Source organism: Bicyclus anynana, chromosome 6 (assembly GCF_947172395.1).
Source record: "Bicyclus anynana chromosome 6, ilBicAnyn1.1, whole genome shotgun sequence".
Taxonomy (NCBI): domain Eukaryota; kingdom Metazoa; phylum Arthropoda; class Insecta; order Lepidoptera; family Nymphalidae; genus Bicyclus; species Bicyclus anynana.
The window spans coordinates 14,694,937-14,721,486 of NC_069088.1; the positions used below are offsets into that span (position 1 = coordinate 14,694,937).

The 26,550-nt window shown below is 35.3% G+C and overlaps 3 protein-coding genes and 1 long non-coding RNA gene across 5 annotated transcripts; 3 read left to right on the plus strand and 1 right to left on the minus strand.

Moving 5' to 3' along the window:
* The first annotated feature begins 649 nt into the window (after positions 1-649).
* LOC112055284 (carboxypeptidase Q-like) lies at positions 650-3,105 on the plus strand. The gene is made up of 3 exons (XM_024095311.2): positions 650-687; positions 1,145-1,274; positions 2,020-3,105. Exons 1-3 carry the CDS (start codon positions 650-652, stop codon positions 3,103-3,105), a joined length of 1,254 nt encoding a protein of 417 aa, XP_023951079.2.
* Positions 3,106-5,386: 2,281 nt separating this feature from the next.
* LOC112055276 (cytochrome P450 CYP12A2) lies at positions 5,387-13,973 on the plus strand. The gene is made up of 10 exons (XM_052882035.1): positions 5,387-5,738; positions 6,301-6,425; positions 6,652-6,773; positions 7,734-7,855; positions 8,287-8,403; positions 9,303-9,581; positions 9,662-9,818; positions 10,727-10,939; positions 12,177-12,348; positions 13,796-13,973. The coding sequence occupies exons 1-10, from the start codon at positions 5,680-5,682 to the stop codon at positions 13,951-13,953; spliced, it is 1,524 nt and encodes a 507-aa protein (XP_052737995.1). The 5' UTR covers positions 5,387-5,679; the 3' UTR covers positions 13,954-13,973.
* LOC128198160 (uncharacterized) lies at positions 12,355-25,751 on the minus strand. Its single transcript, XR_008250897.1, has 3 exons — positions 25,737-25,751; positions 13,629-13,763; positions 12,355-12,521 (listed from the first exon to the last, which is right to left on the minus strand). It is a non-coding gene; the product is annotated as an uncharacterized LOC128198160 (long non-coding RNA).
* Positions 19,082-25,946, plus strand: LOC112055283 (probable cytochrome P450 49a1). 2 transcript variants are annotated; one of them, XM_024095310.2, is made up of 10 exons: positions 19,084-19,346; positions 20,116-20,240; positions 20,987-21,111; positions 22,472-22,593; positions 22,772-22,888; positions 23,334-23,612; positions 23,705-23,861; positions 24,175-24,387; positions 25,140-25,311; positions 25,769-25,946. In XM_024095310.2, exons 1-10 carry the CDS (start codon positions 19,288-19,290, stop codon positions 25,924-25,926), a joined length of 1,527 nt encoding a protein of 508 aa, XP_023951078.2. In that variant the 5' UTR covers positions 19,084-19,287; the 3' UTR covers positions 25,927-25,946. The 2 variants fall into 2 exon arrangements, with proteins under 2 accessions (XP_052737994.1, XP_023951078.2); XM_052882034.1 differs by lacking the exon at positions 23,334-23,612 and having other exon boundaries at positions 19,082-19,346.
* Positions 25,947-26,550: the final 604 nt, after the last annotated feature.

A 26,550-nucleotide genomic window follows, 5' to 3' on the forward strand; every position in this document is an offset into this window, starting at 1 on the left:
TGTTATTTGTTAACTACGGTTGATCTGTGTGGTGAATGAGCGGGGCACCCAGTAATACGGGTTTTCCATCTAGTACAGGGGCCCTTGCTACTTGTTTGTAAGACTTAGTTGACGAATAAAGATTTTTTTTTTTTTCATTAAATTAAATCGATCCAACCACTCACGCGTGATAGCGTGCCCAAGGGAAATATTATGGATTCATTTTATAGATAACAAATATGAGAAGTAGTTCAGTATATGATTTATGAATAGCAATTTTTTTGATTACGAGTATTATAATCAATTGTTGCCGGCTGTCAAATTAAAGAAATTGTTTATTTAATTTAACCTACGAACCATTTGTTGAAAATTTGTCATGGCTTTTACTTACTATTTATGTTTTATAGAGTAGTATGAAAACATATTAGCGTTAATACAGAATTATTTATTGCTGCAGTTTATCGTATTTTAATATGAAAGTTATATAAATTACATCGAAATGATTTTGCAAACGATTTTGCTTCTTATCTCTTCGTCAAAATTTACAGAACAAATATATTTTCCACAAAAAGCTATAAGCTATACTGTCAAAAATAAATGTAATTTCAACTGGACTCGGGCTCAAAATCTTGTTATTTTTACACCTGCTGTAAATTATATTACGAACATTATGAAATCGGATCCAATCGCTGACGATTTCTATGAAAAGTAAGTAAAGGTTCTAGAAAACAAATCATATTCATTTATCTTTAGTTGAGTTAAGCCGCGTCTAGTTACCACCCTACCGACAAAGACGTACCGCCAAGCATTTAGCGGTCCGGTACGATGTCGTGTAGAAACCGAATGTGGTGTGGGTTTTCATCCTCCTCTTAATAAGTTAGCCCGCCTCCATCTTAGATTGCATCGTCACTTACCATCAGGTGAGATTGCAGTTAAGGGCTAACTTGTAAAGAATAAAAAAAATGATAGAGTCCGTCGAAGAAATCGAATTAATCACTTAAAACACTCTTGTGCACCTTCATTCATTTTCTTCATTTGTGCACCTTCATAGAAATACATTAAATAAAATACATTCTACTTTAAGCAATAAAATAGCTGCATGTGATTCGTATGTTTTTCCCGCCAAACTCTTTATATGTACAAAGAATTATTACGTTAATAACAGGTATACCAAGTTTATTGATACATTCGGCGCTCGTCCCTCTGGAAGTCCCACGTTGGAAAGAGCGATTGATCACATGGTTGATCTTACTTTGGACACCAGTTTCAATGATGTATGGACGGAGAATGTTACGGTAAATATTTTACACTATTACATTATATCTTATTTTATGGCCACCAACAGAAGCCGATGGAAGGCGTGGACCCGCAGGAGGCTGGGATCTTACCAGGACCACGATCTTCAGTAATGAAGCAACGACTATAGAGAGAGAGAGAGAGAGAGAGATCTTATTTTATGGAGTTACTCTCAATAACGTACGCCCGTGACTTCGTCCGTGTGGAATTTAATTTTTCACAAATCCCGCGGGAACCACTTTTTCCATGATGAAAAGTAGCCTATGTAATAATCCAAGGTATTGTCTATCCTCGTTTTAAATTTCAACCAAATCGGTTCAGTAGCTGCGGCGTTAAAGAGTAACAAAAATCCATAAAAACTTCCGCATTGATAATATTAAATAGGATTTGACTTCTTATTTGAAAGGTATCCTTTATAATCGTGCTGCCTCGTTGGTCCAGTGGTTAAAAGGATCACGAGGACTCGAGATTGAGTCTTGGTTTGGGCTATGAAATACCAAGCTTCTCTTTCTTCCTTGAAGTTTTCATAGCAAATTCGCAGACTCGGGGGTGGGAAGTTAGGGACACTACCAGCTTCTTAAGTTGTGTCATAGACTATTGCCAATTTCTTGGAACAAATTAAAATTTTAAAAATATATATGAAATTACATCGGTATTGACATACAAACGTCTGAATCTAGTATATTTCGAAGATATTATAACATATCATACCTAACTTTAACTATCTTTTATTATTTCTTACAGGTGCCTCACTGGGAACGTGGATATGAGTCGTTGACTATGACATTGCCATATACAAGAAATATATCGATATTAGGTTTAGGACCCAGTGTACCAACACCTGCCGCTGGTATGACAGCGGAAGTAATTGTAGTTAACAGTTTTTCAGAACTAGAAGCTAACTATAATGACGCAGAAGGAAAAATTGTACTGTTCAATGCTCATTTTACTACTTATGAAGAGACTGTCAAGTACCGACGGAATTGTGCTATAGCTGCAGCAAAACAAGGAGCAGTTGCAGCATTAGTGAGAAGTATAACACCTTTCTCTTTATATACTCCACATACTGGTTCAGTACTCTATGAGAACGGTATAACTAAAATACCTGCAGCTGCTATTACTTTGGAAGATGCTGATTATATTCAAAGAATTTATAATCGAGGCAATAAAATATTGGTTCATTTGAAAATGTTGAATAACTTTACTTTAAAAGAATCTCGAAATGTCATAATTGATCTAAAAGGAAAAGAAACTCCAGATAAAATGGTCATAGTTTCAGGGCATATTGATAGTTGGGACGTTGGTACGGGAGCTATAGATGATGGAGGTGGTATGATGATAAGCTGGTTCGTACCGGTGATTCTAAAATACTTGAATTTAAGACCTAAAAGAACTATAAGGTGTGTACTGTGGACTTCAGAAGAACCTGGGTACATAGGTGCAGCTTCGTATATAAAACGTCATGCAAATGAAATAAATAATATTGAATTCGTAATGGAATCAGACTCTGGCACGTTTGAACCACTGGGTTTAGAAGTAGCGGGGTCTCAAGATTTAAAATGTTTGATGGCAGATATTTTAAAATTAACAGCACCAATAGATAAACTAAAGGATGCTAACAATATCACAGGAACTGATATAGAACTATTCATAAATTTAGGTATACCAGGAGCTTCGTTACTAACTAAAGATGACCAATACATGTGGTTCCATCACACTCCAGCTGATACATTAACGGCTCAGAACAAATCGAATGTAGTAAATTGTGCCGCGTTTTGGGCCGCACTTGCGTACGTAGTTGCAGATTTACCTTTTGATATTCCACGTTGAACAATATTAAACTTCAAGATTACGTCATGTTCTCAGTTACTATCTCAAATTCGCAATATGTTTGTAATCTACAATAAATATTTTTGTGTGGTATTGTATTTTTATAATTATAAAATAATAATATTCAACTCTTTGTTGTTCGCACACAAAGTAAAGTTTGTACATCAGAACATTAGGAGTATGTTCATCAGAACATTAATCGAAATCGCAGATTCATAGAAAAATAAGGTTCATTAAATGCCACCCCTTATCAATTTTTTTAAGTCCTATCTTCGTAGAAATAAGAGGATAAAATGAAGCCCATAGTACTCACAAATAACGTCCAATAGAAGATAGGTGAAAGCATTGACCGCAAAAATAGATATAGGTACGCCATCGCGGACTTTTTGTAGATCTTCAAAAGAGGAATATGCTACTACTATTACCATGCATACTGCTTTGTTATATTTGTAAGGTATTAAAGCTCTCTGGCGGCTTGACTTATGTATGTCAATTAGCTGAAGTATGACGAAAATTCGTCATACTTCAACCGTTGACCGACCGAACATAAAACCTTTAGAATTATATACCTTAACTATTTTCATGTTGGTGAAAATCAGATGAAAATCCGTTTAGCAGTTTTCGAATTTTTTGCCAACAGATAGACAGAAAATCATACGCGGAGAAGGATATTGTTTTATAAATATGTATTGAATATCATTTATTGACGTTAAGGCACTCCAACTTGTTGTAAAATATGAAATTTGTGTCTCAACAACTTATTAATAAACAAATTCTCACCCAGTAGAGAAACACGAGTCGAAATGATTTATCTCCGCCCGCTATTTCAAATAACTAACAGTAATAAATCAACTGAACGGATTTATTGGCTATTTTCAATACGAGAACACCGAGTGAATTACATGTTTGTTCGGGATGAAAAACTGTAAATTGATTTTTTTTACTTTTAATATTGAGAAATTACTAACCGACTTAGACCGCCAAAGCCTTTTCCTCCTTAGTATGTGCACTCGCTAGGAGATTTTTTTTTTTATTCTTTACAAGTTGGCCCTTGACTACAATCTCAACTGATGGTAAGTGAGGATGCAGTCTAAGATGGAAGCGGACTAACTTGTAGGAGGAGGATGAAAATCCACACCCCTTTCGGTTTCTACACGGCATCGTACCGGAACGCTAAATCGCTTGGCGGTACGTCTTTGCCGGTAGGGTGGTAACTAGCCACGGCCGAAGCCTCCCATCAGCCAGACCTGGACAAATTTAGAAAATCTCAATCTACCCAGCTGGGGATCGAACCCAGGACCTCCGTTTTGTAAATCCACCGCGCATACCACTGCGCCACGGATGCAGTCAAATGTATTTACTCTTGGTACTATGCTCGTTCCGGAATCCGAACTGTTCCGGGCAGGCAGTGGCGTGCGGTGTCATCATCTGCAAGAGTAACATCTATATAGCCTTTCTTGATGAGTACTATTTACTAACAAACAAATTAAAAATGAGGGTATAAATCACTAGTCATTACACACCTAATAGTAACTAAAATTAACTTGTTCGTAAATTAATGAAAATAAATTTGATTAATAGGCTTAAACAATTAGATATCGTTAATGTATTTTAGATAACATTGTTAAAACAAACCATACATTTTTTAAAATAAATAAGTTATGAAATGACAGGCGTTTTCTACCTTCATTTCTAATTTCTTTGTTGGTAAACAGTACTCATCAAGAAAGGCTGTAGTATAGAAGAGTTTTGACATGGTGGGCCTGTAACTAGCCTTCTGGGGATTCTTCCCCGGCTTGGGCAGAACAATTATGATCCCTGTTTTCCAGACATCTAGGAAATGACCCGAGCGCAGTATGCCATTGAATATAGCCTTGTTAGGGCTACTACAGGCTTTCTCTGCAAATGGTGGAGTGCAACGTTGGTGATAGCATCTGCGCCAGACGCCTTTATGGGCTTCAACTTCTTGATGGTCGATCTGACCAGTGTCGACTATATAATCCCCTCCAACTAAATTTTTAAAAATATCTTCAATGTACAGAATTTAACCTGTTACAGTTTTATTTTATGTAATTATTTGAATAGAAAATACTTTATTTGTTAGCACATAAAACATTGAAAAGACTTAAAACTAATACACTTGATACTTAAACTACTTTATAGAATTAAATGTGTGTTGTGCCATTAGGCTGGCCGCATAAACTCGCTTCCCGTTTTCCTAATGCGTTTTTACGATTAGGAATTCCGCAGACCACAGACTTAATGTTATTCTTCATTCGGAATGTATATTGTCAGTAAAGATAGTGATAGCATTGTGAACGCATGAAGGTGGAGGACGATGATTAATTAGCAATTAGAGGACGCCCGCGACTTCGTCCGCGTCTTGCATTGACAAGTGAACATTAGCTCCGCGTAAAATTTGTAATTAAAAATAGACTTATACTAAAGCCATACTCGAGGAGTACTGTTTGCTAACAAACAAATTAGAAATTGAGGATAGACAATGCATGTCATTTCATAACTAACTAACTTCAAAACTAACGCAGTTGAATTCCGCTTAGTGAAGATACAAGAATGCAGACCGTTAGAAGATCAGTTTTATCATTAGCAACTGCGGGCAAGGAGTTTACGAGGTGAGTCGAGTTACCCCTTTTATGTAGTACCTACTTACTTGTAGCCAATGCCTCGCGGTTTCGTAGTTACCGTTGCCGTGAGAATACGGGGATAAAATATGACATTAACAAATAATGCAGCATTTAAAAAGTAAAAGTAGTGGTAAAACATTGGTTCAGTATATCCAGAGATTACTCGCTACAATACCCCAACTCTACCTATTCATAATATTCGTATGGATTTTGACATTATATCAATGATATATTGATACTATAGATCGGTTATGTCTGTACAAAATCACCACAAAAAGTGATCCGAATAATAGACTACAAAACTGAGCGTACACTTGCACAATTTTGTCTTTAATTCCATTATTTATTTATGTACATATAGTCTTTACATTTCTTGAACACACATCTCGACATTGTAGACGTCATTTAGGTTTTATTCGTTTAAGTAACGTTCGTTGTTGACCACAACTAACAATGAAATGTGGAAATTTCCTCTTTTCAGCATTTTTCATAACCTAGTAACACATCTAACAGTATTTAACATCATAGCATTATATTGAGTTTTTTACAGATCAGTTGCAGTTAACAGCGCAGCTGTAGTCACAAATGATGACAACAACCTGAAGTCATGGAAGGAAATACCCGGACCTTCATCACTGCCCATAATCGGGCAGTTACTTCATTTTCTACCAAGAGGTGAGCTTACCTTCACATTAGACGCATATATGCAGCCTTATCAGTCGAATAAACAAAAACCAGATAAACAAAAATGCCCTAGCGGCGATTGTTGTAGGCTCTTCCCAGACCAAGGTTCGTTTGGAACCCTCACAACTTTAATTTTTAGTTTTCGACTAAACATAACATTACTTGACGTACCAAGTGCTTGAGAAACAAAAGAATTGTGACTTTGATTTTATTTCAGGTTCTTTACATGAAAACTTCGTTACTTCAGTTTTATATGATCAATACGGGCCCATAGTAAAAATAGGCTTTTTCGGATCGCCTTCGATTGTTTTGCTTTTCGACGCAGAAGCATCAGCTCAGGTAGATCATCATCAAAATCATCATCATTACAGCTGGGTACAATGCCTCCCCACCACGGTTCCTGCAAACTGTTTGATATCTTCCAACAACACGGCCTCCGTGGCGCAGTGGTATTACAAGATGGAGGTCCTGGGTTCGATCCCCGGCTGGGTCGATTGAGGTTTTCTTAATTGGTCCAGGTTTGGCTTGTGGGAGGCTTCGGCCGTGACTAGTTACCACCCTACCGACAAAGACGTACCGCCAAGCGATTTAGCGTTCGGGTACGATGTCGTGCAGAAACCGATAGGGGTGTGGATTTTCATCCTCCTCCTAACAAGTTAGCCCGCTTTCATCTTAGATTGCATCATCACTTACCATCAGGTGAGATTGTAATCAAGGGCTAACTTGTAAAGAATAATTAAAAAAAAAAACAACAACACTGTAGATATTTGGAATAATATAGAAGCTTTACTTAACTGTTGGATCAAGAGTCGGATACAGTGATTCTTGAGACGGCGCTTATTGTGAGGAGATTCCTCACTCTGGAACCCTGAGCACCGTTTGCTTGGGAACTCAGATGTCCCGCAGCGGGAGGGTTAATTTTTGTTTTAGTTAGTAGTAAATTTTTAATAGTGTTTTGTGTTAAATTTTTATTATTGTGTATAAATAATACTAGCTGACGCCGCGCGGTTTCACCCGCGTGGTTCCCGTTCCCGTAGGAATACAGGGATAATATATAGCCTATAGCCTTCCTCGATAAATGGGCTATCTAACACTGAAAGAATTTTTCAAATCGGACCAGTAGTTCCAGAGATTAGCGCGTTCAATCAAACAAACAAACAAACAAAGAAACTCTTCAGCTTTATTATATTAGTATAGATAAATAAACATCCATCGGTTTTACGAACTACATGTTACGTAGTCAGTAACGTTCTTATGTGTATCTCCATAAGAACTCTCATTTCTATCTTATTTTTCTAGGTACTTCGTAGTGAAAACTTGATGCCAATTCGTACGACTTTCCAATCTCTTGATTATTTTCGACACAACTATTACAGACAAAGAGGTGCCGCACCCAACGAACCAACAGGCCTTGTTTCAGAGTAAGTTTTTTTTTTATTCTTTACAAGTTAGCCCTTGATTACAATCTCATCTGATGGTAAGTGGTAATGCAATCTAAGATCGAGCTAACTTGTTTGGAGGAGGATGAAAATCCCTTTCGGGTTCTACATGACATCGTACCGGAACGCTAAATCGCTTGGCGGTACGTCTTTGTCGGTAGGGTGATAATTAGCCACGGCCAAAGCCTCCTACCAGCCAGACCTGAACCAATTAAGAAAACCTCAATCGGCCCAGCTGGGAATCGAACCCAGGACCTCCGTCTTGTAAGTTTTCAAGAAATATTTTTGACTACAAAATGAGTAATGAAATAATTAAAAAAAGTACTGCATAAAAACTTCATTTCTTGTTTCTATTCTCTGTCATATTACGAGTATTACCACTGTTGTATTTAATATAGATATTTATGTTACAGCCACGGCGATGTATGGAAGAAATTTCGATCGACCGTGAATCCAATTATGTTAAAACCCAAAACTATTAAACTATACACCAATTCACTCACGGAAGTAGCAGAAGACATGGTTAAAAGGTTTTAAATTACATCAATCAATAGATTTAGATTGATGAATGGGGACGTCCCGATTACAATTATTTCGTGATCATACTAAATACTTTCGGATACGATCAACTTAATCAGCCCTTAAACCTCCATAATCCGGCTCTCTCGCAAAATCTCCGTCTACTAAAGCCGAGTCCAGACGTGTGTAACGCGTGATGTAATCCACCGTGTAAAGTAATGCGAATTCTACATGTGGACGGCACTACGAGCATTGTACATGTACCTAATGCTGTAAAGATTTCTTTCTAACGCTCGCTAACGGTTTTCAATAGTTGCGAGCACTACTTTTGTAGCTCTTGAAATAGATTCGCGTAGGCAATTCGCTTCGAATTCGTGTGCCGTCCACACCGTTGACGCTAAGTTACACACGTCTGGACCCGGCTTAACTAAAACCTACCTCCCTGCTAAATTTCAACTTTGTGCGTCAAGAGGTTTTCGCGATTTACCTTTTGCTTTTATATCATCATCATCATCATCACCATTATCAACCCATATTCGGCTCACTGCTGAGCTCGAGTCTCCTCTCAGAATGAGAGGGGTTTGGCCAATATTCCACCACGCTGGCCCAATGCGGATTGGCAGACTTAGTTTTAATTTACAGAATTAAACAGAAGTTTTTATAAGAAATATCGTAATCGCTAAATAGATAATTATAATAAGAAATTAAATATCACGCGTCTCAAACGGTGAAAAACGTCGCGAGGAAACCTGCATACCTGAGAATGTTCTTAATCCTCTACGCATGTGAAGTCTGCCAATCCGCATTGGGCCAGCGTGGTGGACTAAGGCCTAACTCCTCTCATTTTGAGAGAAGGGTCGTACCCAACAGTGAGCCGATGCAGAAGAAACTGATACTTAAATTATTGCAGGATGAGATCGATACGTAACGAAAAATATATGCTAAAGGGAAAATTCGATTTCGAGATGAATCTATGGGCACTAGAGGCCATCGGCGTAGTTGCTCTGGGCGGTCGGCTGAACTGCTTCGACCACAACCTTCCTCAAGAGTCTCCTACGAGGAAACTGATACAGATAGTTCACGATATATTTACGACCGCTGACAGACTCGACTTCAAGCCGAATCTTTGGAGATACTTCTCGACACCAAATTTTAAAAAGGCAATGAAGTTGTATGAAGAACAAATTAAGTATATACTAATTCCAAATATACATACATATCAATATATATCATACACTATAAGTATATTAATTACTATAACTATTTCAGTATATGTGAATACTTTGTCGCAAAGGCCATTAAAGAGTTTAAGACTCAAAGTCAGACATCCACCGAAGAAAAGGGTGTTTTAGAAAAACTGCTTGAAATTGATGAAAAAATTGCCGTTATCATGGCAAGTGATATGCTGGTTGCTGGTGTTGATACGGTAAGTAAATCTGTGACAGTTAAGATATCTTGAACTTAATCTTTGTAATCGCGTTCTCGAAACGGATAGTCGTCTTCCATTTTTTAAATAGTGATAGTGATGTAGACGTTTAGTGGGCGAGTTATCCGTATAGTATGGCCATTGCATTGTGGGTAACTTATCTGGAAGCCAACACGAGCAGTGAAGGGGAGCGTTAACTAGTTTTAAAAGTATCCTTTAACCCTACTGCCATCTGGTTGCAAGTCTGAGATCAGCACCGAGATGCGATATTTAATCCTGGTTTCCATCTGATAGTATCAGCGATATCATTGATAAATATTGTAGTTGAAGGGTAGAACTGTATTAGTAAGTCAAATCAAATCAAAGATCATTCCGGTAATGATTGATAGTGTTACTTTATTGGCCATCCCTGACACGTAAAGCGTCGAACCTAGTCGAGACATACCATTAGTATCAGGATAAATAGTAAAACTATGAGATGAAAATAGAACCAAAGGTTACTTACCTACAAAGCTGATAAGACATGTCCGCTTATTGAGTTATGGTTGTCGAAAATGTACTCGTAGTCATGAAAATAAAATAATAACTTTAAATTTAATGACAAATAATAATAATAATGATTTATTTGCAAGTGTTTAAGCTATTTTTTTTCATATTACATATTGGACGGTTGAGTTAAGTTCCAGATAACAGTTTATAAGAATTATTTTTAATGTATCAATAAGAAAAGGTGAAAAAATTACAATGATGGTTTTTTTTATTTGACAACCGTATTTGTAGTAATTAATGGTTTGTTTACAATAACTTTCAGACTTATTATAAATGTAATATAACGTAAAAAAATAACTTGTGCTATTTTATATACCAATTTATTTTTATGATAATAAATAACATTTATATGTCCCCAGGTCTCAAATACCATGACTGGGACCTTATATCTATTGGCCAAGAATCCTGACAAACAGAAGAAACTCAGAGAAGAGATTCTTTCAGATAAACAGAAGCGGCCGTACCTCAAGGCGTGTATAAAGGAGTCGATGAGAATGATGCCCGTAGTGCCCGGCAACTTAAGGGTAGCCACGAAGGAATACAATATTTTTGGCTATAAAATTCTCAAGGGTGTAAGTATTTTTAATTAATAATTTCCACATATTTTAAACTAGCGGACACCCGAGACTTCGTCCGCGTGGAAATCAATGTAAACTTTCAAGTCCCATTTCACCACTTTAGGGGTTGAATTTTAAAAATTCTTAAATCACTTTACATATCGTATTTTTTTCATGAATTATGAACAAATTTTTAAAACTGTCGCTCTAAAAATTTCAACCCCTATTTCACCCCTACTTATTTTGTTTTCGCAATAAAAAGTATCCTATTTCAAGTATCCTATAACCGTCTCCGTTTTATGGCCTTAAATCGTGCCAACTTTCATTTGAATTCATTCAGTAGTTTCAGCGTGATGCCCGGTCAACAAAATCACGGACAGACAGACAGACAGACAAAAAATCGAAAAGAAAAATTTGTTTGGCTTCAGTATCGATTATATAAAGCCCTCCAACAAAAATTTTCAAAACATCTTCAACTAGCGGACCCCTCGACTTCATCCGCTCTTAGACCTTTTTAATGCGGCCCTATCAAAAAATCCGTTCTTATTGGACTCCTACTAACTATAAACTATCTCCCTGCCAAATTTCAGCTTTGTACACCAAGCGGTTTTCGAGATTTCGTCATGAATGACCTATCGCATTTATATATTAAGATGTACATAATTTGACCTGTTAAAGTTTTAATAAAAGTATAAATATAACCATTGTTCTCTTTCTCCTTCAACTAGAAAGACTAGACTGAATGTAGGTGTGACAATAGAGAGGCTCGAACCCTTGAACTTTCTGTGTTGAGTCTGGCCCCTTTTGCTGTGGACCAATGGAGGATTAATCAATACAATGTATTGATTATATTGGATGGATTGGATAATGGAGGATTAATCAATACAATGTATTGTATTGATACAATGTATTGATTAATCAATATGTCATATTGATTAATACAGTCTGTGATTTTAAGATAACTGTTTTCTCAAGTGCATATAGTTACGCTTATTTACACGATACTAAAACAAATCGAGCTATTTTTAATTTTTTGTCTGGTCTGAATTTGTGGAACGGCTGAACCGATAATAACATACATAAAGGCAACTTTTATTGGATTTGTGAAAAACAAATCAGAAGTCGAAGGCGTCCGCTAGTAATGAATAAAGTTTGTTAATAGTTTAGATATTTACCATATGCATAAGTTGTGTTCTAAAATTAAAGTTGAAATTATAAAAATGAACAATAACTATGCTTTTTACCATTTCAGACACATGTAATATTCATGCACCAAGCTTTATCAAACATGGAGAAACACTTCCCAGAGCCTGAAAAATACATCCCCGAAAGATGGATTACTGAAAAAACTGATGCACTGTTTCATAGAAATGCACATCCCTTCGCTTGGAATCCATTTGGATTTGGAATGCGAATGTGCATAGGTAAAATACTTTTGATTTTGATGAAACTTCAAAGAAAAGCATCACAAATATGTACAGGCGTCAGGTGTAAAAACCGCATCACAAATTCATAACTAATGTCAAGAACACGTCATAATTATTTTCATTTTTGCTCAATAGCAGTGAAATGGCAGTAAACGAAAGACAAAAAATACCTTTTCATTTCTCATACTCGGAAAGTAGTGTTGTTTTGATCTGACTATTGGGTGGAAAATACTGCTTCCCTACACAGGGAGGGAATAACTCATACAAATTACTTCCCACCTAAGGGCCGGAATGAACTTTAAAAATAGAACTGCTGTCATTAGCTGTGAAGAGTTTTGTTTTTTTTTAATTTGTCCCCAACTAAATTCGGGGACAGGCAAAGATCGTTGATCATACAGCCTATTCAGACGTCAATGAAGTTCTAGAGGAAAACTTTTATGTAAAAAGTAAAGTAATTATAAAAAAAATGCTACGGCCATGTGAGTTTCTAAACAGCCAGTGTAAATTTAGCGCAAACTTCTTAATCGGAATAAGCCGCAACAATAATGTGTTGAGTTCCCTAAATAAAATTTGTAAAGTCGACATAAATTGGCGGGATACTAATTTGTTACATAACAGTGACGGAGTTTAAAAAAAAATAGATAATGATTAAAAACTATAATGACAATTAATTTTAAATATTAAATATTATATATATAGTATTTAATATAAAAAAAAATCTAAAGTGAATTTTGTCTAAAGTTATTTCCGAACGACTATTTGCCGTCTCTTTTCTTCTCGCGCTTTCTCTCTTTCTCTCTCCCCAAGATGGTGGTGGTGGATTAAATAAAATGTTTTTAAGGTGCATAGTGCTATCTAAAGGCTTATTTTAAAAACCATACAAATGTAAACCAGTAATTTTATATTGCAATAAGCAATATAGGTATTCCACCAAAGGAAAAGTGAATTCTATTACATTAGTGGTTCTTCGAGTAGGATGTAACGAGATTTTTACGTAAGTCATTTTCCTTAGAGAGAGCCGCCTAGCGGGGAGTAGTCACAACGTCGGTAAAGCAGTCGTCCAATTTGACGACTGCTTTACCGACGTTCCAAGAGCGGGTCAAATAAATAGACAATAATTATAATTTCCTCGTTATCGAAATGAAATTTCCACATATTCGAAATGAAAAGTAGAGTGTTTAACACGGGTGACGGGTAAAAGAATCAATTCCTACTCGGACTATAGCCGTCTAAATACCTCGGGAATTGATTCTTTCCACCCTCGGTTAACAATCTACTATTACAACTATAAGTTCCATTACTTAGTGAAATAGCTCTACAAAAATATTCGAGGTTCTTTGCCAATTAGCTATTTTAAAAGTAATCAAAATTCTTTCTTTGGAAACTGATTTAATAGCTTTAGGTTAAGTATCCTCTAATACTGCTGAAATATCAATGTTTTCAGGTCGACGAATTGCAGAATTGGAAATAGAAACGTTCCTCGCTAAGGTGATCGAAAATTTCGAAGTGGAATGGTTCGGACCGCCGCTGCAGACCCGACCCAGCTCTCTGAACTATACTGTCGGGCCATACAATTTTATTTTCAAAGACGCAAAAAAATAAATAATGGTTTATAAATATTATGTAATTAGAGATATTGTAGCGATAGTATACAATATTAACAAATTATTCAAAAATATTTTTATAACTACACAATAAAAAGGCATCCATGGGTTAATTTCAAAGAAAAATAAATCACTAATCAAAATATTATGTTGCAAACATTTTCAATTGGAGAGTATTTTGTCGGACCTGGGTGACGTTGTCACATGGGTTCGTCGGATTTTCGCGGATGATAGCAAATATAATAAATTATTATATATTCATGATGAACTTCCGCAAACTAGCGCCTGCTTCTATCCAATATGTTATCTATTTCACAAAAATACTACTATTACTAGAACAAAATATTAACAAATAACAATCATAATGTATTCTCTATCAAACAATTAAAAATAAGATTTATTATTTTTAATTTAATTTATAGAAGACAGGACTCTGAACATGATAATACTGTTACATTAAGTTATTATTTATTGTTGATATTTGCTTGTTAGAAGCAAGCATTTATACCATACGAAACAAATACAAGAAATAAGTATTAAGAAGACTAAAAAGTATAAAATAAAAATAATTGTTTAAAAAACTAAAAACAACGCTTTTAGCACGCACTAAAAATTACAAAATAATTCGGACATTTAGTTTGATGACTCAAGAGTTTTCTATTTGGCAAATCTTCATTAGATCGCAGGTCAACATAAACAAATTCAGTTCGTGACGAACGATAAATAATTACCTGTGCGAAATAGTTCTATGTAGGTAGTCATCTTTATTAAATATTTACGATTATTTATTATGAAAGAAAGCATGGAGATTTCATGTTATCTTTTTTTTTTGGACAAAACGCTTCTTCTTAATAAACGACAAAACGTACTTCGACGAGGTAAATTGATGAACCGCCTGTACACATGATCCACTTTTATAAGTGCTTTATGATCTGTGTATAACCATGTCACTAATTTACAATTTATTTTTTGTATAATAACATTTATGTTAGAAAACAATACGCATTTTTAATAAATACTGGCAGACGTCTCGCGGACTCACCCGCGTTGGTCCAATTTCTGTAGGAATAAGATTATAAAATCAAGCCCATAAGACTTACACTTAACGTAGACTTCTATTGTTAAAAAAAAATCAAAGTCAGTTCAGTAGATCCAGAGATTACCCTAATGATAGGCGTCCACAGATACGCATCCTACATATCGGATGCATCGCATCAAACGGATTTTTAATTTATTGTAGATTCATCTGCCTGAACAACCTTACAAACTCACAAACTCTACCTCTCTATAATATTAGTTCAGAATTCATTATCACATATTATATAAAGTAGCAAAATTTCCAGGAATATGATTATTATTTACATTAAAACGCTAGTAGATGCGTAAATTATCTTGGCATATACAAATACTGGCTAATACATTTCCTAATAAACATCTCATATTACGTGAGGCAAGGCCAACCCTCTTTGATTAATATTAGCGATACAGTGATGGACTATTCCCAGCAGCTATGATGGATTTTGTTTCTCGGTATCGTTCATATACAAGAAGCTTATACGTGCTCGGGCATAATAATTGCCGAAACTTTATATCTTTACTTAATAATAATATATTGTTATGTTTTTGTGTTTCCTTGTCTCTGATACTTTGAAAGAAATTACAAAAATTAGGCTATAGTATTTTATCATAATTTCACATATATATGCGTATACCTTCGACATCGTACGCGAGAAAATAGGTGAAAGCTTTGACTGGAAAAAGTAGATATAGATACGCCATCGCGGGCTTATTGTAGATCTTCAAAAGAGGAATATCCTACCATGCACTGCTAGGCAACATTTTTGATGAAAGATGGCGGCTTGCGTGAAGTATGATGATAATTCGTCATACTTCAACCGACTGTTGACTGTTCAAACAGACTGAACACAAAACCTTGGGAATTATATACCTTAACTATTTTCATATACCTATGTTGGTGAAAACCGGATAAAATCCGTTTTCGAATTTTTTGCCAACAGACAGACAATCAATCATACTTCGTAGGATGGAAGTATCATTTATTGACGTTGAGTCACTTCAACTTGTTACTTTAAAATATGAAATTCGTGTCTCAACAACTTATTAATGAACAAATTCTCACCCAGTAGAGAAACACGAGTCGAAATGATTTATAGCCGCCCGCTATTTCAAATAACTAACAGTAATAAATCAACTGAACGGATTTATTGGCTATTTTCAATACGAGAACACCGAGTGAATTACATGATTGTTCGGGATCGAAAAAATTTTAATATATTTTTTTTGAACTTTTAATATTGAGAAATTACTAACCGACTCACATTTTCTTAAAGGTATGTTCACAATGCTCGGATAGCTTTTCATTTTATCTAATAAGAAGATGTTAGTAAAAAATACATACCTCAGACATATTCATATCATAGCTTTATTCCTGTTAACCCTATGCCTAGATAAGCTTGATAATAGTAATCAAGGAGGCTACTAAACACTAAACATAGCAAAAACTGTGCATCATTCACAATATGAAATACACCCTTTTTTGAAGCCTGTTAGATAAACAATAGCAGTTTAAAGTTAAATTTTCAACTATTTTGTTATATACCTAGTAAAGCCCTAATAACCGGTTTCCGTCCGTAGATCTATTTCAATTCTCGTGCAGATTGGAACCCATCTCATATGTTCTGTGTAATGGCTACCTAAGTTCGAGTGATACCAACCATTAGTCCCTATTAATTCTCCACTCACCGAATTACGGCTTTTTTGTAATGCCGCCGGACGAAATTTTTTGTAAGCGCCTAATTGAATTCTTCCTGAATTCCTTTTTTCAGACGAAAAATTAAAATCTCATTCATTTAACGGAAATGAACAAAAGATTACGCATATGACCAATGTTTCGAGCATTTATTTCTCAATATTATATTTAGGTAAATACTTACGGTAGATTCAAGGTACATCTACTAATTGGTTCTAGATATTAGATTATTTAGTAGAAGCGCCTGACTCTACAATGCTACTAAAATTGTAATACGCTATGTTTTTGGCAATGTATTACACAGCGTTAATATTCTTTCTTTCTAGTTTATTTGTAACACATCACTGCATATAAACAGACGATTCCGAATGTGTATTGTTCGATATTTTTGGACAACTTTGTTCTTGTTTCCGATTTCAATACTTGAAAGAAATCCTTACTATAATAAATAGTTAAATCACATCTTGACGTGATTGATTGAAATTTTATACCTGTTCACATAGGAGTATGTGAACAGGTATAAAATTTTCCATATTATAAATCTGACTCCGCAGAGACCATAGATTTAATAAATTTTCATTTTCTTGCTTTGATTTGCCACCCGCTGTAATCAAAGTAAGAACTTAAATATAATGCTCATACGACAAAAACATAAACGTGAGAGTCATTTGTAAGTCTTCATGTCGCTTCGACATTTTTTCTGTCAAACGAGTTTTAACTTTCGATTAATGTGCAGTTTAATGAAAAAAAAACATGTGGATGCTAAGAAAAAGGGTAATTAGACCCGACTAGAGACTAGATAGAATTTTATTTTAGAATTTTAAAATTTTCCATTTTATAAATCTGACTCCGCAGAAACCATAGATTTAAGAGTAGAGACCATAATTATTACCTAGTAAACTTTGTTCGTCTTATAGTGTAGAACAATCCGAATTCCCTATGCCGTACGTAACTTTCGTTGACAGTACCTTATTTGGTTTTATTTTTCTTTAAAACACTTCTCGTAAAAGTCGTCCAACACGAAAATTATTTAGAATTTTAGTTTTATTTTTTGGTAAAATTACTTAAAACAATATTTTATCACAATGATCTTTATCCGTCTAAAATAAATTGAATAGTTGTAAATACAATCCCTGACGAATTTATATGAAATTCAGTCACCCATGGGCTAAACAGGTTTTAACCCTCTGATCTCCCTTGCTGATAAAATACGAAAAGGATAATCCCAATATCTCTGAATACATTAAATTAAAGCCTCTATTCAAATAAATTCCACTCAAAAGGGAATAGACCGTGTAAATTCGATATTAACACATAGTGGCCTTTTCAGCTTCTCCTTCAACCCTTTGGGGTTGGAAAGCACTTATAAAATTTTACTTTTCAATTTAAATTATGCATGCGTCAGTAATTGTAATTGATTCTGTGAGTCAATGTAGATAATCATCAACTGTTTTGTGGATGGGCAAAAGCGTACACATGGCTTAATCACAATTTTTTTTTTGTTTTTTTTATTCTTAGCCCTTGACTACCTACACATCTCACCTGATGGTAAGTGATGATGCAGTCTAAGATGGAAGCGGATGAAGGAGGAGGATGAAAATCTCCTTTCGGTTTCTACACGACATCATACCGGAACGCTAAATCGCTTGGCGGTACGTCTTTGCCGGTAGGGTGGTAACTAGCCACGGCCGAAGCCTCCCACTAGCTAGACCTGGACCAATTAAGAAAATCTTAATCTACCCAGCTGGGGATCGAACCCAGGTCCTCCGTTTTGTAAATTCACTGCTAATACCACTGCGCCACGGAGGCCGTCAACAATAATTTTTGATAAAATTGTGCACACAGGGGTTTTATTCGGTATACCAATTAAACGTATTGCGTTGTATGTCTTCGAATGATTCGACAGTAACCTAATTTCATTTAAATAACAATTCGTAAAACCACAACCGACAAGTTCAACCGTTAAATATACATATACAAAAATATTTTCCGAAGTTATATATTTATAAAAACACTAGCGGACGCCCGCGACTTCATCCTCGGGAAACTCGATGTAAACTTTCAACTACCCCTACCTTACCCAATCCCTACATTTTCCCGCTGTTCTGTTGAAATTTTTCCTGAATTTTCTTTGCTATAAACCTCACGGAACCCGAGACCTTTCTAACGAATGCAAAACCGTGGAAATCGGTTCGTGAGTGCTGGAGTTATAGCGTCAGGAAGGAAAACCCGACTTATTTTTATATAGTAGATGGATATTTTATAGTGCATCAAATGGTTCTATTTATACAATCCTGTGTAACATCATCTGCAAACGGCTGAGCTTATTTAAACCTATGCCAAGGTCATGGATGCAGTCGCACGTGCACATATCATTCGTTCAAGTTCACATGCATCGCGATACTCATATCTAACGATCATTCAACGACTGATAAACTATTGTTTTTGTACAAATACTCCTTCATTAAGTGCATACTCGAACTGATTACGTATGATATTAACATAAGTGTTTATGGAAAACTAATGCAGTTTAATTCCGTCTTATGAAGTGAAGATACAAGTATGCAGACCGTTAGAAGATCAGTTTTAACATTAGCAACTGTGAGTAAGAAGTTTACAAGGTGGGTCTAATTACCCCTTTTCTACATGTTTTCTTTTCATTTAACTACACCTTAATCGAAAGTTAATACTCTTTTGACAGAAAAAATGTACATGCGACATGAAGACTTACAAACTGACACACACGTTTATGTTTTTGGCGTATGAGCAGTGGGGTCATTGTACGGTAGCAGGACTGCCAAAATTTCATAGTCAGGGATCTCTAGAACATTTTGTACACCTGTTTACTAACAACCTAATTTTTTGGATTAATTAATAGTTATACAATTTAACAGCCACATTGTCCTACAAATTGCGTGGTAAATTATCTCGTTCCAACGTTCTGAACTTGTCATTCCCTGGTAACTTAGTTAGCTACCAGAAACAAGAATTTTCGTAAATAAAAAAGTTGATCGTCTCATGCGGCATCTCGGCGATGGAACGAGCTGTGCTCGGAGTATCTCTGCGTGATCGAATCAGAAATGAGGAGATCCGCAGAAGAACCAAAGTCACCGACATAGCTCAACGGCCTTTGTCCTGCAGTCGTCGTCCATCGGCTGATGTGATGATGATGATGATGATCTAAATACACGTACACACAAACACTGATTTTTAAATTCATAAACACTAGCTCTAAACTGCACGAAATACCGATAAAGAATGATTCCATGCTACTCATTCGGACCAATTACATATGCAGACAACGTTTCTTGAACTACCTCCATAAATGCATGTATTATTTTCCATAATACGTCTTCTAATAACTAGTTCATTATATTAAGATGTTTACAGGTCCGTTGCAGTTAACAGCGCATCTGTAGTCACAAATGATGAGAGCAACCTGAAGTCATGGAAGGAAATACCAGGACCTTCATCACTGCCCATAATCGGGCAGTTACTTCATTTTCTACCTAGAGGTGAGTTTATCTTCACATCCATCGTCTAATGCGTCATATCAGGTATCACAAATGTTACAAATATTATTTGTAACATTTGTGTCACCCCAAACCAGAATGCTGTGACCGGCACCCGACGACCTCAGATGTGTATGTTTTGCGAATTTTACCTGTGATCTAGTATGGAATATATTTTCTCGGCAGTCATACATCACAAGTTTGTGTGTGTATGTTTGTTCCACCTTTGCCTAACGGCTGCTGAAGCGATTTACTCCGGAAAACATAGGCTACTTTTCATCCCGGAAAAATCCGCGGGATTTGTGAAAAACTGAATTCCACGCGGCTGAAGTCGCGAGTGTCCGCTATCCGTATTTTATAAATAAAATAAATATTGCAAAATATTTATTTATAGTATTCAAATAATTGCAAAGATTTTATTAAACGCAAGTTATAGTATATAGTGTAAAAAAAATATTATTGAAACGTCGTATTTACTTAGTGTTAATGATTATAAAAATGCTTGAAAATAAAATATTGTTAAATGGTGATAAATAAAAAAAAACACTGGAGTTCGTTGTAGGCTCTTCCCGGACCAAGGCGCCCTTTGAAACCCACATAACTTTAATTTTAAGTTTTCGACTAAATTTCACATTATCTAATAACATTACTTGAAACGTCTGGTAATGTTATCTAATAACATTACCTGACGTTTCAAGTGCTTGAAAAGAAATCGTAATTGAAATAATAAGACTTTGACTGTATTTCAGGTTCTCTACATGAAAACTTCGTTACTACAGTTTTATATGATCAATACGGGCCAATAGTAAAAATAGATGGCTTTTTCGGATCTCCTTCGATTGTTTTGCTTTTCGACGCAGAAGCATCAGCTCAGGTGAATCATCATCAAAATCATCATTGCGGCTGGGTGCTATGCCATTTCACGACGATGCCTGTAAACTGTTTGATATCTTCTAACAGTTTGCATAGTGCCGCAGTGTTATTCGGCCCTTAATACGTAGCAGAGTCGATGGTTCCTAATAACACGATTCCTATCGAGTTACCTTATAAAAATCCACTACATTTACGGACGTTCATAATTTAACCAAAAACACATGAACGGGTCAGAACTAAGACTATAAAGAACCTTAAGAGTAAGTTTACATTTAAGAAGAAATTAAAAAGATATTTGCTAAAGTAAACAGGAGGAATTACAGGATTATGTGGCGGAGTTTTCACTTCTTTAGTGAATGAGATTTCCTAGTAATCTTCATATATTTTGTTATTTAGGTACATACTACAGTAGTTTTGTAAACTCGTTAATGCAAAAATTTATTTTCTTTTTGTTATTATTATTATACTCGTAGATAGTCAGATATAAGGCATATCATTATTGTGTATGTGTGTGTGTGTGTGTGTGTGTTTTTTATACATTTTAATTTTATATTGTTGCTTAATTTGTTGAAATACTTTTATTTGTTTATTTAGCACATTAATTCAAGGTTGTTTTGTTTTTGTTTTATTTAAAGCTAATATGGTATAATGTCACTGTGGCTATGTATATCCGTGGTGTCACCTGGATCGAGGTAGCAGCTGAAAATCAGCGCCGCTTGGCTAAGTACTTTGCTTGGATAATGCGGCACAATACTGAACTGTTATCTTTTTTCAAGGTTGTGCCAAACACGAAGTGGTTTTTGATGCTTCAACTACTTTAGTTTTGATTTTTAATCGTTCAGGTGGTTGAAGCATCAGACACTACAATACAAATTAGGCATTGTGGTGTATGGCACAATTTTTTAAATAAATGTTTTTTCTTTCTTCTTTCTAAAAAATTTCAGTCTTCGCTACTGCTAGGTAGTAAGGGTAGTAAGGGCCGAATAACACTGCGGTGCTTTCCCGTATGTAGTTGCCTATAAAGAATCTGAACTAACAATATTTCATGTTGCCGATACCTTGGTATATGTATGAGTTGTTACGATGTATGATTGATTTATTCTTATAATATTTACGATTAAAAAAAATACTTTATTAATTAAGTATATATCTATACGTCAATATTTGTTACATGCCTGTATTAAGTAAATGTCTTACCTATATTTAGGTATTATTTGTATCTTATTTTATGCTACCACATCGTCATCCCAGCATTTTGGGATCCCAATGTCCATCGGTTTTACAAATTATATGGCACGCCTATTGCCATTTCTGCTATGTCAGTAACTTCAGTTCTTATGTGTATCTCCTTATTTTTTTAGATACTTCGTGGTGAAAACTGGATGCCAATTCGTACGAGTTTCCAATCTCTTGATTATTTTCGACAAAATTTTTACAAACGAAGAGGTGCTGCACCCGACGAACCAACTGGTCTTATTTCAGAGTAAGTGGTCATGAAGTATTTTCGACTACGAAAATAGAAGGAATTAATTAAAACGAAATTAAGTTCTACTTAAAAACTTAAATTTAAATTATCATATTCTTTCTTCTATGTCATATTATTACTAATGCGTTGATACAACCAAACTGAAACTACTGCTAAAACATTCTTTATGTTACAGCCAGGGCGATGTATGGAAGAAATTTCGATCGACCGTGAACCCAATTCTGTTACAACCCAAAACTATTAAACTTTACACCAATTCACTGACGGAAGTAGCAGAAGACATGGTTAAAAGGTTTTTAATTACATTAATCAATAGATTTGGATTGATCAATGGGGACGTCCCTATTACAATTATTTCGTTGATTAAATACTAGCGAATGCCCGCGATTTTCACAGCCCTTGAAACTCCTTTATCTTTCCCTCTCGCAAAATCTATTCTTAGCGGGCATCTACTAACTATTACCTATCTCCCTGCTAAATCTCAACTTTGTACGTTATGCGGTTTTCAAGAATACGTGATACGTATATATTCAGATTGAATTTAGCATTTATTAAAAATATCGCAATCTCTAAATAGATAATGAAGGCTCTTAGATTATTATCTATTCTGAGTGAGCGCTGTGTTCGAAATATATCCGCGTGATCGAATCAGCAACGAATAGTTCGAAGTAATGATATAAGAAACCCTAATTGTTCGTTCTGTTAACCTTACTTCACTGCTTCTTAAATGATTGCAGGATGAGATCGATACGTAACGAAAACAATATGCTAAACGGAAATTTCGATTTCGAGATGAATCTTTGGGCGCTAGAGTCCATCGGCGTAGTTGCTCTGGGTGGTCGGCTGAACTGCTTTGACCCCAACCTTCCTCAAGATTCTCCTGCGAGGAAACTGATACAGACAGTTCACGATATATTCACGACCGCTGACAGACTGGACTTCAAACCGAATCTTTGGAGATACTTCTCGACACCGACTTTCAAAAAGGCAATGAAGTTGTATGAAGACCAAATCAAGTATATATTAGTAATATTATTATATATTAGTAATATATATTTAAGTACATTTCATTTACTGTTACTATATTAATTAACTATAACTATTTCAGTATAAGTGAATACTTTGTCGCAAAGGCCATTAAAGAGTTTAAGTCTAAAAGTCAGAGATCCACCGAAGAAAAGGGTGTTTTAGAAAAACTGCTTGAAATTAATGAAAAAGTTGCTGTTATTATGGCAAGCGATATGCTGTTTGCTGGTGTTGATACGGTAAGTAAATCTGTGGCAGTTAAGATATCTTTAATCATATCAAATATATACTATCAAAACTAGTATTATAAAGCTGAAGAGTATGTTTGTATGAACGTGCTAATCTCAGGAACTACATGTCCAATTTGAAAAATTCTTTCAGTGTTAGATAGCCAATTTATCGAGAAATATAAATATATAAATATATTCCCCGTATTTCTACGGGAACGGGAACCACGCGGATGAAACCGCGTGGTTCCCGTTCCCGCACTATATATAGAAATATATTTACACATTTATTTTATGATAGTAAATAACATTTTTATGTCTCCAGGCCTCGAATACTATGACTGGGACCTTATATCTATTGGCCAAGAATCCTGACAAACAGAAGAAACTCAGAGAAGAGATTCTTTCAGAAAAAGAGAAGCGGCCGTACCTCAAGGCGTGTATAAAGGAGTCGATGAGAATGATGCCCGTAGTGGCCGGCAACTTGAGGGTAACCACGAAGGAGTACAATATTCTAGGCTATAAAATTCCTAAGGGTGTAAGTATTTTTAGGAAAAAAATTCTATATATTTTAATTTAACCATTGTTCGCTTTCTCCTCCACCTAGAAAGACTGGACTGAAGGGTGTGACAATAGATAGGTGAGGATCGAACCCATGAACTTTCAGTGTTGAGTCCAGCCCCTTTTGCTGTGGACCAATGAAGGATTAATCAATACATATATATAAATAAGTGTCTGTCTGTGATTTTAAGATAACTGTTGTGCTTATATTTACACGATACTAAAACAAATCGAGTTTTTTTTTTACTTTTTGTATGTCTATCTGTCTGCCTGTTTGTCCGGGTTACTTTCACTGATAGATAAAGGAGGTTATTATGCAACATACTTTTTATGCCAAAAAATCTATGGTTCCCGAGGGAATTGTGAAAAGCAGAAGTTGCGGGCGTCCGGTAGTAAATAATGAAGTTTTTCAATAGCTTAGAGATTTACCATATCTATACTAATATTATAAAGCTGAAGAGTTTGTTTGTTTGTTTGTTTGTTGGTTTGATTGATTGAATGATTGATTGAACACGCTAATCTCAGGAAATACTGGTCCGATTTGAAAAATTCTTTCAGTGTTAGATAGCCCATTTATCGAGGAAGGCTATATATTATCCCCATATTCCTACGGGAACGTGAACCACGTGGGTGAAACCGCGCGGCGTCAGCTAGTTACGATATATGCATAAGTCGTGTTCTAAAATTGAAGTTAGTATTTTATAAATGTATACTTTTTTACCATTTCAGACACATGTATCATTCGTTCACCAAGCTTTATCAAACATGGAGAAACACTTCCCAGAGCCCGAAAAATACATTCCCGAAAGGTGGATTACTGAAAAAACCGATCCACTGTTTCATGGAAATGCACATCCCTTCGCTTGGAATCCATTTGGGTTTGGAGTTCGAATGTGCATAGGTAAAATATGTTTTGATTTTGATGAAACTTCAAAGAAAGTACAAAGATGTATAGCGACTGGTGCAAAAACCGCATAACAAATTCACAACAACACGGCGATGTTTTGTATAACTCACAAGTGCGAGTTTCGAATTCACCGCTATCTTTCTCATTCTGAAGTATCGTGTTAAACAGAGAGAGATAGAGGTGAATTCATAACTCGCACATGCGAGTTATAAAAATATAGTTACAGAATAGCCTAGCTGATGGTAAGAACATGTCATGATTATATTAATGTTTGCTCAATAGCAGTAAACGAAGACAAAAATACCTATATTGCTAAAATATCTCTTAGTGAAAAAGCTCTACAGAAATTTTTTGCCAATTAGCAATTTTTAAATTAATTAAAATTCTTTCTTTGAATTGTTGGCTTTAGATTATTTAACCTCTAATACTGCTGAAATGTCAATGTTTCCAGGTCGACGAATCGCTGAATTGGAAATAGAAACCTTCCTCGCTAAGGTGATCGAAAATTTCGAAGTGGAATGGTTCGGACCGCCGCTGCAGACCCGACCCAGCTCTCTGAACTATACTGCCGGACCATACAATTTTATTTTCAAAGACGTAAAAAAATAAATAATAGTTTATAAATATTATGTAATTATTGTTATTGTAGCGACAGTAAATTATCCGATTTTATTAACAAATTATTTAAAAATATTTTTATATATACAATAAAAAGGCATCAATAGGTAAATTTCAAAGAAAAACAATTCATTGATCAATAGAATTTAAATAGCATCTTTTCATAATTAATCCTAAATAATATTCATTGCAATTTTTAATTGTATTTATATACTAATCCATGTCACAACTACTACGATTATTACTGGAAAAAAATATTTAACAGTAAAAACAATATCATCTCTATCAAACGATTTAAAAGAAGATTCTAATAAGACAGGATTCTGAACATTATTACTGTTACATTTAGTTTATGTTCATACATGGAATAAGCGAGCATTTGTACCAAGCAAAACAAATACAAGAAATAAGTAGGTTCCACAACCCACGTGTAATATAACACCAACTTATTAGCTGACCTTTGTTTCCGTAGCGGCCTTAATTGAATAAATGCTCCTTATATGACAAGCAACTGACTGGAAATGAGGAACGTTTCTAGACATATTTACTAATGTATTTAACACACTTTACTACGAAATCACATGATTTATCGTATAGGTAAACACACATATTTTA

Bases quoted from the DNA above. Each gene is read 5' to 3' on its own strand.
- LOC112055284 (XM_024095311.2), top strand. From the start codon at position 650: ATGAAATCGGATCCAATCGCTGACGATTTCTATGAAAA. The intron at 688-1,144 runs GTAAGTAAAGGT...CGTTAATAACAG, and splicing joins GCTGACGATTTCTATGAAAA to GTATACCAAGTTTATTGATA. The intron at 1,275-2,019 runs GTAAATATTTTA...TATTTCTTACAG, and splicing joins TATGGACGGAGAATGTTACG to GTGCCTCACTGGGAACGTGG.
- LOC112055283 (XM_024095310.2), top strand. From the start codon at position 19,288: ATGCAGACCGTTAGAAGATCAGTTTTAACATTAGCAACTGTGAGTAAG. The intron at 20,241-20,986 runs GTGAGTTTATCT...ACTGTATTTCAG, and splicing joins ACTTCATTTTCTACCTAGAG to GTTCTCTACATGAAAACTTC. The intron at 22,594-22,771 runs GTAAGTGGTCAT...TTTATGTTACAG, and splicing joins CCAACTGGTCTTATTTCAGA to CCAGGGCGATGTATGGAAGA.
- LOC112055276 (XM_052882035.1), top strand. From the start codon at position 5,680: ATGCAGACCGTTAGAAGATCAGTTTTATCATTAGCAACTGCGGGCAAG. The intron at 5,739-6,300 runs GTGAGTCGAGTT...AGTTTTTTACAG, and splicing joins GCGGGCAAGGAGTTTACGAG to ATCAGTTGCAGTTAACAGCG. The intron at 6,426-6,651 runs GTGAGCTTACCT...ATTTTATTTCAG, and splicing joins ACTTCATTTTCTACCAAGAG to GTTCTTTACATGAAAACTTC.